Source organism: Oryx dammah, unplaced genomic scaffold, assembly GCF_014754425.2.
Source record: "Oryx dammah isolate SB20612 unplaced genomic scaffold, SCBI_Odam_1.1 HiC_scaffold_29, whole genome shotgun sequence".
In the NCBI taxonomy this organism is placed as follows: Eukaryota; Metazoa; Chordata; class Mammalia; order Artiodactyla; family Bovidae; genus Oryx; species Oryx dammah.
The window spans coordinates 87,566,806-87,579,009 of NW_024070213.1; the positions used below are offsets into that span (position 1 = coordinate 87,566,806).

The window sequence follows — 12,204 nt, forward strand, 5'->3', positions numbered from 1 at the left end:
TAAAGAATGACAAGATCTCTATATCTGAAATGAACACAATATTGCAAATCATCTACACTTAAAAATAAAAATCCAAACCCCAAGATCTCAAATGCATTTAATATTAATTTATGATCTTCACTTTACAAGTGGTCATCTGAGGTTCAGGAAGAAGGAGGAGTTTCCTCCAATATTTCTCAAGGAAAGTAAAGGAACACACACAGGAATTCTCATAGTGAAATACTCTTCTGTAACACATTTTTATCACATTTCACTCTTTTATTCACATGCCTGCTGCTGCCTGAAGGAGCCTTAATTATCATACTCAGTTAAGAGAAGAGAAAAAAGGTAAAACACTTTAATAAGACTTTCTGGAATTTCCTCAGTCTTGGCCTTACCCCACCCTACAAGTCCTCCTTCCTGTTGGGTGACTGCAGTAACTCTCATTAGTGTGACCACCCCTTAAATATTTTCTTTGAATCTATAAACCAAATGCATCCACATTTACCAATAAGAAAATAAGAGTCTGGGGCTTTTAGCCAGCAGTCTGTAGAATTTGTTTTCTCTGGAGTTTTCTTTAGAAATAAAGTAAGTTAGGTCCCAAATGTCAAATAAAAAGCAGGATTTCCTGTCCTGGGTACCCCTATTTTCAGGAAAACTTCTCTTTAAAAGTTGATTCTCATCACTTTATTGAGAGCTACTTCCTTCAGCCTTTTAACTCTGACCTTCCTTCCGACTCTCTCATCCTTCCAAAGTCAATGGTGGAAGATGGATGCCTCTTAGGGAAAAATGGGAACTATGCACGGAGACTATAGGATGTAGGTAAAACCTGGCCTCAAGTTCTCCAAATAGTGAGAGATAAACATTTCCTTCTTCAAGAGCTCTAGTAGAAAAAAAATAGCTCATTTAAGTAAAAGCTACACATAGAAGGAACACTTGTCTCCAGAGGGATTTCTATACATATATATAGATTATACATATACATATATATTAGGGGGTTTTTTTGGCCATGCCACGTAGCTTGTGGGTTCTAGTTTCCAATTAGAGTGAACATGGGCCATAGCAGTGAAAGCCTCAAATGCTAACCCCTAGACCACCAGGGAACTCCCATATTTTGTATTTCTAAGTGTTCTACAAAAATTATGTGTTTCTCTTATAATTAAAAATAAAGGAAGGAGAGATAATACTTCATATTTATTAAATTAACATAAATAGATAAGAATGATAAAACCAAATGCTGACGAGGAACTGGTGAGGAATTGACTATGTCCTTAGATTGTATTAGCACTGTTAAATAATATAATCTTTGATAATAAGCTAAAAATATGCAAGAAGAATGTTCAATGAATTATGTCTTTTGACCTTGGTAACACCATTCAGTAATATGGCTCCCCTACCAACTAAAAATAAAATGTTTCTGCCAAGATGTTTAGAGCTTTTTAATTAGGCTAGAAAAGAATCTAATTACTGGGGAATGATTAAAATGTATAATGAAATAACCTATTGCTGTAAAAGGATAACTACACGAACTAGGAAGGTACAAAGGAAGGTGTATATAAAAAAGACCAAACCAAAGGTAAAGAACACAAAACAGAGCACACGGTACCTAAAACGATGTAAAATCTAGTTATGCAGTGATAAAGATATCACTGTGCACAACTGTGTGCACAATTGGTAAAGGTTACTCTTTCTTCCAAGATATTTGACTTTTTCTGGTTTATCCCGTATATGATTGCTCATATGACTGATTTATGTAAGAAAAACAAACCTACCAAACCCACAGCCTTCTAAGTCAAGAGTTTTAGTACAGATCTCTTACATCCCACTGTACTTCTCTTCATTGCCCTGATGTCTTTTATTCAGTAAAAAGACTATAAAAGGTAAAAAGAGGGACTTCCCTGGTGGTCCAGTGGTTAAGAATTCACCTGCCAATGCAGGGGACACAAGTTCCAGTCCTGGTCCAGGAAGATTCCACATGCAGTGGAGCAAGAAAGCCCATGTGCCGCAACTACTGAGCTGGTGTGCCTAGAGCCATGCTCGGCGACAAGAGGAGCCACTGCAATGAGAAGCGCGCACAGCACAGAGCAGACCCTGCTCCCCGCGACTAGACAAAGTGCCCGCACAGCAAAGGAGACCCAGGGCAGCCAGAAAGAATAAATAAATACATAAAAAAATTTTAATGGAAAAAGAAGACAGATATGAGTTGAAGTCTTTGAGAAGACAGCCATTAATATGTTTTAATTTTTTTCCTGGTTTCGTTGGATTTCAAAAATATGTAAGGCCAGATGCTTTTATCCCATAAATAGCTACCGTAACATCCATGAAGACAGTGTTTATGGCAGAAGTGGTGGTACTACACTATTTCAGTTCTCGTTCTGACATTAAGTAGCTACATGATATTGGGTCATTAAAAAAAAATCAGTTAATTTCTCTCATGTAAGCTGTTTCCATCCGTAAAACAGGGATTTTAATACCCTAACTGCCTGAGAACAATGAGCTGAATTAAATAACCTTTTACAATCACGTATATCAATAGTTCTAGGATTTATGTCAACGATCTTGATAGGGATTGCTCACTCATTGTAACTCATCAATGAATTAGAAGGCTAGAGGAAATGATTAATCAATTCATCTGGATACACACCTGTGTTGCTTTATCCAAAAGTGAGTCCAGTCGTATAAAGAAAAGGTGATTTTGGGGGGCAAATGGTGTCTTTCTGGCCCCTCCAAACTCTAAAGTAGCCAATATTGCTTAGAGAATGTTCCAGTCCTCTGATACTACTTTTCAACAAGTTTTATTTTAATGGAATTGAATAGAAACCAGTATGTAGTTAACTGGCATGAAAGTAAGCAGAAAAGAGATGACTGGTCTCTAACTGACACATCAAGGACAGCCACTTAGGATAACAAACAGGTCAGGATTCCCTGGCTGGCACCTCTATACCTGAATCTGTCACTATCTTACCACAAAAGACCAAAGATTTATTCAGAGGTACTAATTCAGGATAAATAAAATTTAATCTGTGCTTAATCGGAGGTCTTTACAAGAAATATACTTCTAAAAAAAAGAAAGAAATATACTGCTATGCATGCTAAGCTGCTGCAGTCCTGTCTGACTCTGTGCGACCCTATGGACTGTAGCCTGCCAGATTCCTCTGTCCCTGGGATTCTCCAGGCAAGGATACTGGAGTGGGTGGCAGACCCACCTCCAAAGATCTTCCAGACCCAGTGATCAAACCTGCATCTCTTACATCTCCTGAAGTGGCAGGCAGGTTCTTTACCATTAGTGCCACTTGGGAAAGCCCGATAGGTCAATCAAAACAACACTAAGAACTTAAATTGAATGGATGAAGGGATAAAAATGATATGGTATATATACACAATGGAATACTACTCAGCCACAAAAAGAACAAAATTTTGCCATTTGCAGAAACATGGATGGACTTGAAGGGTATTATCCTAAGTGAAATACATGGGATGGAGAATAAATATTGCATGATATTACTTATATGTAGAGTCTAAAAAATACAACAAACTAGTGAATATAACAAAAAAAAGAAGCAGACACAGATATAGAGAGCAAACTAGTAGTTACTAGTGAGGAGAGGAAGGGAGAAGGAGTAATATAGGACTAGGGGAGTAAAAGGTACAAACTATTAGATATAAAATAATATACACGGATATATTGTACCACACAGGGAATATAGCCAATATTTTATAATAACTAAAGATGGAGTATTGGCTTCCCAGGTGGCGGTGGTGGTAAAGAAGCCACTTGCCAGTGTAGGAGATATAAGAGACACAGGTTTGATCCCTGGGTCGGGAAGATGGAGAAGGGCATGGCAACCCACTCCAGTATTCTTGCCTGGAGAATCCCATGGACAGAGGAGCCTGGCAGGCTACAGTCCATTGGGTCGCAAAGAGTCAGACATGACTGAAGCAACTTAGCATGCATAAATGGAGTATAACTTTTAAAACTTGTGAATCACTATATTGTATACCTGTAGCTTATGTTGTACTTGTATTCTTTCAATTAAAAAAATGTTATATTAAAGAAACAATATAGAGGGGAGAAAAATAACAGTGAGAGCAAAATCACATCTCAAAACTACACAGCTATAAACTGTAGATGAATACAACAAATCAGCAAAAAAAAAATCAGTTTTAATAGGATATATGAGAAAGACAGTATTATAGAAAAACAAAGATAATCCTTGTATTTATTTAACAAAACCAGTTATCTACATTCAAAACACTAGCAATGTATTGCCGATAAGCAAAAGATACATTCCCCTACTTTAGGGTGACTATATTAGACCCCACAGTGATATTGAGTTAGCTATTAAAATCCCTTTCCTCCCTAAACCCATTTTAAGATTATGACTTACCGATATTCAATTAATACCAATTATGAACATCCTCAGAATTGTATTCCTCTGGGAATATAATTCCAAATAATTTACTTAAGCCACTAAACCAAGCAGAAGAAAAACTTTATTAAGATAACATCAAGTAGATAAGGGAACACATGCAATTATTAGCCCAGAGAGGAGAAAATAAAACATTATGGATACTTTTTACAACAATGCAGGGATTCCCTATGGACAACTACCCATTCTTTGAGAAAGCAAATATAAATTGTTTCTCTGATGTAGTTTACAGATCAGTTGGCTCTGGATAAATAGGTGATGAACAGATCAGACTTGAGCTTGGACGTCTTCTTTTCTAAAGGGTTCACTCCACTACATCAACACATAAACACTGCTATGTACTAGTGTTACATAAAACTAAACAAAACACAAGTGTCACTTCCAGGAACTTAGAAGAAGAGAAACCACAAAAATGTTGGACTGTTTGAAGAAAGATGGTTTTACTCTTACATTAACAAGTGCAACTTTTGTTGGCATTTTGATGCCAGCCATACACAAAATGCCATACACATGGCATTTTGATGCCATGCCCTTCTGATCCTGGTGATTAGAAGGGCAGAAATTATAAGGGAAGTTGAAGAGCTTAGGAGTCTAAGGAGAGAAACAGCAGAGAAGTGACAAGGTTGATGGGACATGGGAAACTTCTGTTTTAATTGAGATATTTCTATTGTAGTTGTTTTGTCTTTGTAGCATAAACAATACAATTAATTAACTGAAAGCATTAAAGTATACCATGAATAACAGGGAAAAAGGATAGAGAGAACAATTTTTGCCCTAATGATTTTAATTTTACTTATCATCACTTTCTCTCTCTCTTTTTTCGGGGGGGTGGGGGGCTGTGGAGCATGTAGGCTCTCCAACCAGGGATCGAACCCTGGCCCCTGCAAGGAAGCATGGAATCTTAACCACTGGACCACCAGGGATTTCCCCACCATTATTTTCTCATTACTACCTCCTGTCCTTGGTTAGCCCCCAAAGAGCAAATGCGTGAGTGTGTTTATGTGTTCTAGAAAACAGAGATTTTTGGTGAGGAGGCATTTTATATTCTTCTCTTCTTTTCTTTACCTAACTCCTCTCCTAGAAGAGGGAAACACTGCAAGGAAGAAGCAGTAGTCAGAACTTGTGTAGAAGAATCAAGAGATGTCCATATTCAAGCTTTATTTTCTTGCATCACAATGAATTGGTTTAATCTTGACCCAAGCAAAAGATAGGATTTTAATTAGGTTATGAAGGTAGAAATATACCTTCCAATTATTTGGTCTTTATTCTCCTATCCAAGGATTTGTGTGAAACAAATAAGTTAGGAACCAAATAGAAATAAGTAAGACTTAAGGAGCCTGTCACATGCTCCTTACACTGTCTGGTCATATGAATAACTGCATCATGACCTTTGAAGATTATGAATTCAAATGTCAACATGATGATAACTGAATAACTGCTTGGTCAGCTTTTTCATAAAAGGCTACCTAAAACCCAGATCCACATATATATACAGTTAGGGATGTGAAGCCACACTTAGTGTGTGCCACCAGGGAGGGCTTCTCTTTCCTCATACTGATAGGTTACACTAATCCATCCACTGCTCATTTGCAGTAGGAATTAGAACTATCATGTTCAACTAAACCACCTGACTTAAATAACCTATCTATTCACTAAAAGTAGAGGAAAAGTGATCAGTTGTCATTATTTATAAGTTGAGATCTAAGCTTCTTTTCTCCTTTTTTATTAAATAAACCCTAAGAGTCAAGCATTGGGTTGACCACTGGGAGATAAAGGAAACATTCCTTTGAAAGAATTATATAGACTGGGAAGTACATAAATTCACACAGACTATTAAAGAAGCATGATAAAAGTGGCCAAAGAGAAGTGAGAAATTCTACAGGATGGTCAGGAGGGTGAAGGTAATTTCATATGGGAAAAACTGAGATAAGTTCTCCTAGTATTAATAGACCTGATGAGTAAGATTTCAAAAGGTAGAAGTCAGGGGAAAGACATAACTAGTTTAAAATGAGGAGTAATCCAGGGTTTGAGTATTAGATTAGCTGTATGTGTGTGTTAGTCACTCAGTCGTGTCTGACTCTTTACAGCCTCATGGACTCTATGCCTGCCAGGCTCCTCTGTCCATGGAATTCTCCAGGCAAGCATACTGAAGTGGATTGCCATTCCCTTCTCCAGCAGACCTTCCTGATCCAGGGATAGAACCTGGGTCTCTTGTATTGTAGGCAGGTTCTTTACCATCTGAGCTTAGCTAGGAGATTGGAAAGGTGGGTTTAGATCAGACTGTGGAAGACCCAAATATTAAATATGGATTTATTTTGAGACATCAAAAGTTTCTGATCAAGGGAATAGCATAATTTACAACTATGCTTAGAAAAATAAATAGCAACAGTGTGGAGGATGAAAGGAAAGAAAAAAATGAGAGGCCAATAGGCAAGGTTGTAGCAATACCACAAGGCAAGATATAATAAGGCTAAACCATAGAACTAGATGTGGGACCTCTTGGAGAGAATGGCCCGTATTGAGAGATGTGTAGACTCATTTAGATGGCTTAGTAAGTGACTGAGAAGAGGCAGGCAAAAAGAACTGATCCCAAACTTCATAGAACAGGAAATGTGGTGAATGGTGATACACTAAGAGAGGAAGATAATGGATTCTTCTTTAGTTTTCTTGAAATTGAGTGCTTTAGTTTTATTCACAAAGAGGTGTGCAATCTGGCAGCCAACCACAAAATTGGAGCTAAAGCTTGGGTGAAGAATTCAAGATGAGAATCTAGTTTTGGAATCCATCTTTTGGAGTCCTGGAAAGAGAAAAGACTACACAAGGGACAGAGAAATAGAAAAGGACTGCAGAGGAGAGATCAGGCAGAAAAGTGGGCAAGAACCATCTCAGATAAAAGAGAGCAAGAGAGACTAAGAGAGACTAAGGAACTCAGGCAATTAACTTGGCCTCCTGTAAATAACTCTGATAAAAAAGATTTAGGAGATAAAGAGATTTGGATCATGTATTTCCATTATCTATGTGCTCCCTGACCCTGCTCAACTAGTTAGCTGAGATTCAGTCCAGTTCTCTAAATTCAATTATGGAGACAAAGATTCACATGATTTGTACCTGATATATTCACTTGTCTCAGAGAAGTACTAATTTTTGAGCTCTGAGGTAATCATTCTTACTTCCTCACTCTCGCTCCTGAAAAGATTGCTTAGTGTCTCTACCATATTTCTCAGAGCTTTCTGCCAAAGATCCAATTATGTGACTTCCTGATTAAAGCCTTATCCGTACTAAAGCTGAAGTTATGTTAGCAATAACCATAACCTAGTTTCAAACTGATTAATCATTCCATAATCTAAAGTAGACAAAACTTCTTTTTTTACCGGTTTTATTGAAATATTAGAAAAATATGTTTAAGTAATCTAGGCTGTTGCTAACATGGGTAATGATGCTTATTTAGAAGCAGGTATAAAACCAAGCACAGGGACGTCCCTGGTGGTCCAGTGGTTAAGACATTGCACTTTCACTGTACAGGGCACAGGTTCGATCCCAGTCAGAGAACTAAGATCCCATAACCCACTTGAGTGTGGCCAAAAACAGAAAACAAAAACAATGGCAGTTGTGTTTTATACTCCTTATGCAGTTCATTAAAGGGCAAATGACTATTTAATCAGGAAGTTTAAAAAGCTCCCCCTCAAAAGGCCTGGTCAGTCTTAGAACCCCTCTATCTTCCTAGACCCAATAGCAATTAGGCTGAATGCCAGCCTGATCTAGTAGGATCTTCCTTTATATGAGAATTTTTTTCTCCACTCTGACCAGCCACAAAAAGATAGGCTTGTTCTAACCCATCTTCACCAGACATTTACGAGAAAAAAGTCTCTTACCAGATCTTTACACATAATCAGCATTTTGTTTGCTGCAGTCCCAGTCATTTCCAACCTTAGGCCAGTTTTGACATGTACTAGCCTGCACTGAATCTACATTGTGCATGCTGCCATGACATCAGCCGTCCTGCCCCTAACAGGGTCTGAGAGGAGAGGACTTACAATGGTGCTTTGACACACAACAAAGCCCCTTCCTCTCTATTTAGGATTTCTGACATTTTTTCCTTCCATTTAAAATTCTTTTTCCCATTTAAGTTAAAAAAAAATTTTTTTTTTTAATTAAGACTATAAAGGAGAAAAGGGGAGTTGGCAGGCCTAGAGGAGTCAAAATTGAGAGGGAAGAGAGTTTAAGAAAAGTCATAAAACTGCTTTCTGGTTACATCTCTTGCCAACTGGTTTATGTTAAAATAGAGTTAAAACTCATGCAGAGAAAAGGGTTCTAGTTTTGCAAACCTTTAAAAATTCTTTCTACATCCTCAACTGATGATCGCCGAACACTAAAGAACTTTCCTAAGGAGAAAAGAGACAGGCACTGCAAGATACAAGAAGGGATGGCTAAATCGCATCAAACATAACTGAGGAATTCTAGGATGAGTTATCTAATTTTTGCCTCAGAAGAAACACTTCCTACCATTACTTCACAAATGTAGACATTTGGACCAAATATTTAGCTGGAAAAAAAAAGTCCACGTTCCCATCTAGATATGATCTAGAGTAAATGATGGCTTTGCTCCCCATCAGATCTGTTTATTTCATTATAATGACTGTTGTAACAAACGAACCCCATGTACAAAGCCAGATATGCAGGAAAGTATGAGAAAACTGGAAAAACTGACCAGCTCTGCGGCCCCTGGATTGTGTTATAAGTCACCAGCATATGTAACTCATTTTCTAGTTAAGTAATTCCCTCTGGGGACCTGGTCTGCACTCCACACTAAGGATCAAATTTCATTAGCAGTTGTAGGAAAATGCAACTCTGTGCATTTGCAAGTCAAAACTCCTGAAGGCTACAGCTAGTCTGGCTATTTTCATTGATTTTTCCAGGGACAGGATTTTAGCTGATAGAAAACATTTGTTGGAAGGCACAGATGAGGAAGTTAAGAAGAGAAAGGATTCAGCTAGCAAGAAGACAACTAAGCCTCAGTCTTAATGTTAAACTCTGGCCTTAACACTCAGCCTGCAGCTGTGTCCAGGCAGAGAGAGATTCAGCAGTAATTCCACCCCCAAAAGCTACTAATGACAAAAGGCACAGGAAGACAAATCAAAAGGCCAAGCGTAGGAAAACACATAACCCAGACGGCATCAAACTCTCTTCCTTTCTAGGTATCGACCTGAATCCCAGTGTGCACTTAATTTCATGTGAAACTAGGTCACAGACCCACAAATCTTAGCATTTATGTAAATAATTCATCTGAGACTTTTTATTAACTACTCGTCTAACTTGAATCAAAAGACATACTGACCACATACTCGCCACCACTCAAACAGTCTAGACTAGAAAAAAAGCTTTGTTTAGTTACTTGAATTGGCCCTTTTACAAGTTTTAAACCCACCCGATCCTTACCTTGGTTTGAGTTGGTTCACCTTTCTCAAACATCATCTTCAGCCTGTTCAGCGGAACATTGTATTTCTCTATTTTGTTTGCAGTTTCTGCATTTTCACTCATTTCGGGTTTTGCTACTTCATGTCTGGATTCTCCTAGACAATTTTCCATCTTTTTACTTTCTGTTGAGCGGTCTTTAAGATGCTCGCTGTCTTTGATGCGGGGGTGCGGGTACTTAGTAGGAGCTTCAGGAGGCGATCTGATCTTAGGTCTGGGTTGGACTAGCTCCCCTCGGTCAGCCTGGACGTCAGAGGCAGAGCTGCCCACCACTTCAGCGGGAGGAGGGTCGCCTCTGTGCCTGACCTCTGCGCTGCTGTTTCGCACTGAGTCTGGGAGAGAGTCGGCTCCTAGCACTGGGTTCTCCCACTTCTTCCTTAACGCAGTCAGGTTCCCCCTTCTAAAATGCGGGGGGAGGTTTTCAGTGTTCTAGAAGAACAAAAAGTTAATGCCAGTTATAACTTGCCTGCTGAAACCTTCAAACATGTTGTTCTTTGTAAAATGAAAGTTAAAACTCCAAGCTGCTCCTGCTCCACTGGCGTCTCCGACAGCTGTGAACAGTTACAGCCCTGCCACATGGAGAAAGCATCCACCCCGGGAGAGGGGAAGAGAGAAAAAGTCAGGAGCTAAAGCAGGAAGTGATAAAACAGGATAGCCTTATAAGGACAAAATGAGAAGAAAGGAGAGCCTAGATCTAATGATAGTTAGATTGGAGACAAGGGATTTTTTTACCCAGAGATTAATGGGGAAAACAGAAAGAAAAGGCAAATTACCAGTTACTTTAAATCCTGTAAATATGTACTAATAAAATTTCATTATTACATGCCACAAAATTACGTGGTGAATCCTGCTGGGTTTTTTTCTTTTAAATGAGACAAAGATGCAGTATAGCTTACACTACACAATACCAGTAATTGTGGATAGTAGCATCAAGAATTGAAACTATTTGGAAATTTAAAGCAACCACCAAACTTTTACATGTATTTGCATAAGTGATATATCATCATATGTAACATAATTTACATGAAAAAACTTCATTTTTACATAATAACTGAATCCTTTTATCCCCCCACTGTTCTCTACATGTTGGTCATGTACAAATTCTTTTAGAATATTCACTATTTTCCAGACCTTTTGGTTGCAAAATAGCCAGGCTTCATATGAAACTACTCCCTCTCTTGATGGAAAGACACACATCTAAGACCATTCTTTTTCACCTGGGTCAAACTGCAATTAATTGATACATATAAGACATTGAAAACAATCTGGGAATTGTCCATGTTGCTCTGTAATAATTAGAGGAGACATGCTTGGTGAAGTAAAATTCAACGTCCCAGACCTTGAAAGCACTCCTAAATAAAGTAAGCAGCAGCACCTTTCGAACAAAGCACAAACTCCAATACCTTCTTGCCCTCCATTCCTGCAGTCTGTGACTCACCGGCTTTTCAACTAAGAAAGGACAAACCACCTAGGACTGAAAGACTCTAGGGAATTAAACAGGATTAGCAGCTATATTGGGAATTAAGTCTCTCACCTTATTACTCTTCTGAATACACTATGAGAGCCACTTCAAGTAACACCAAGACTTGAAAAAAGAAACTTAGGGAAGAACAACTTTGCTTGATTTTTGTGTTTAAATCTTAGCTGGCAGGATGCTTCACTGGGGGAAGTGTGTATGGGTCAGAAATAGAAGCAGCATGAAAAGTTTTCTTGTTGGAAAAGAGAGAATTAAAAAACAGGATGGGTTCTATTCTTTTTGCCATTCTTCTCCATGCATGTGCATGGCTGAGTCCCTTTGCTGTTCACCTGGAACCATCACAACCCTGTTAATCAGCTATACCCTGCTACAAAATAAAAAGTTAAACAAAACAAAACAAAAACAGGTCCAAGGGCTTCCCTGGTGGTCCAGTGGTTAGGAATCTGCCTTGCAATGCAAGGGACACAGGTTCAATCCCTGGTCCTGGAGGATCCCACATGCCCGTGTGCCACAACTGCTAAAGACCGAGTGCCTAGAACCTGTGCTCCACAACAAGACAAGCTGCCACAACGAGAACTGTGTGCACCACTAGAGAGTTGCTCCCTCTTCTGCAAATAGAGAAAGCCCATGTGCAGCAACAAAGGCCCAGCACAAAAACCAAAAAATAAATAAATCTTAAAAAATAAAAACAGGTCTGGAAGCTGGTGCTACCTTAACTGCCAGCAACACTCTCGGCTCTGGGCTCCCTCCAGAGACACAATGGATGAATCATCTGGGTCTCCAACTTCAGCTGCCATGCCCTGCTCAAACAGAAGCCCTGAGAATCAAAGTGGCATTTTGCCTTGG

The 12,204-nt window shown here is 38.8% G+C and overlaps 1 protein-coding gene across 5 annotated transcripts in view; it reads right to left on the reverse strand.

Moving 5' to 3' along the window:
* Window positions 1–12,204, reverse strand: part of LIMA1 (LIM domain and actin binding 1) — an 89,296-nt gene that overhangs the window by 25,139 nt on the left and 51,953 nt on the right. For all 5 annotated transcript variants that reach the window (XM_040234050.1, XM_040234046.1, XM_040234047.1 and 2 more), the window contains exon 4: window positions 9,846–10,310. In XM_040234050.1, the coding sequence (XP_040089984.1) occupies window positions 9,846–10,310 (465 nt within the window). The remainder of the gene's footprint in view (window positions 1–9,845; window positions 10,311–12,204) is intronic.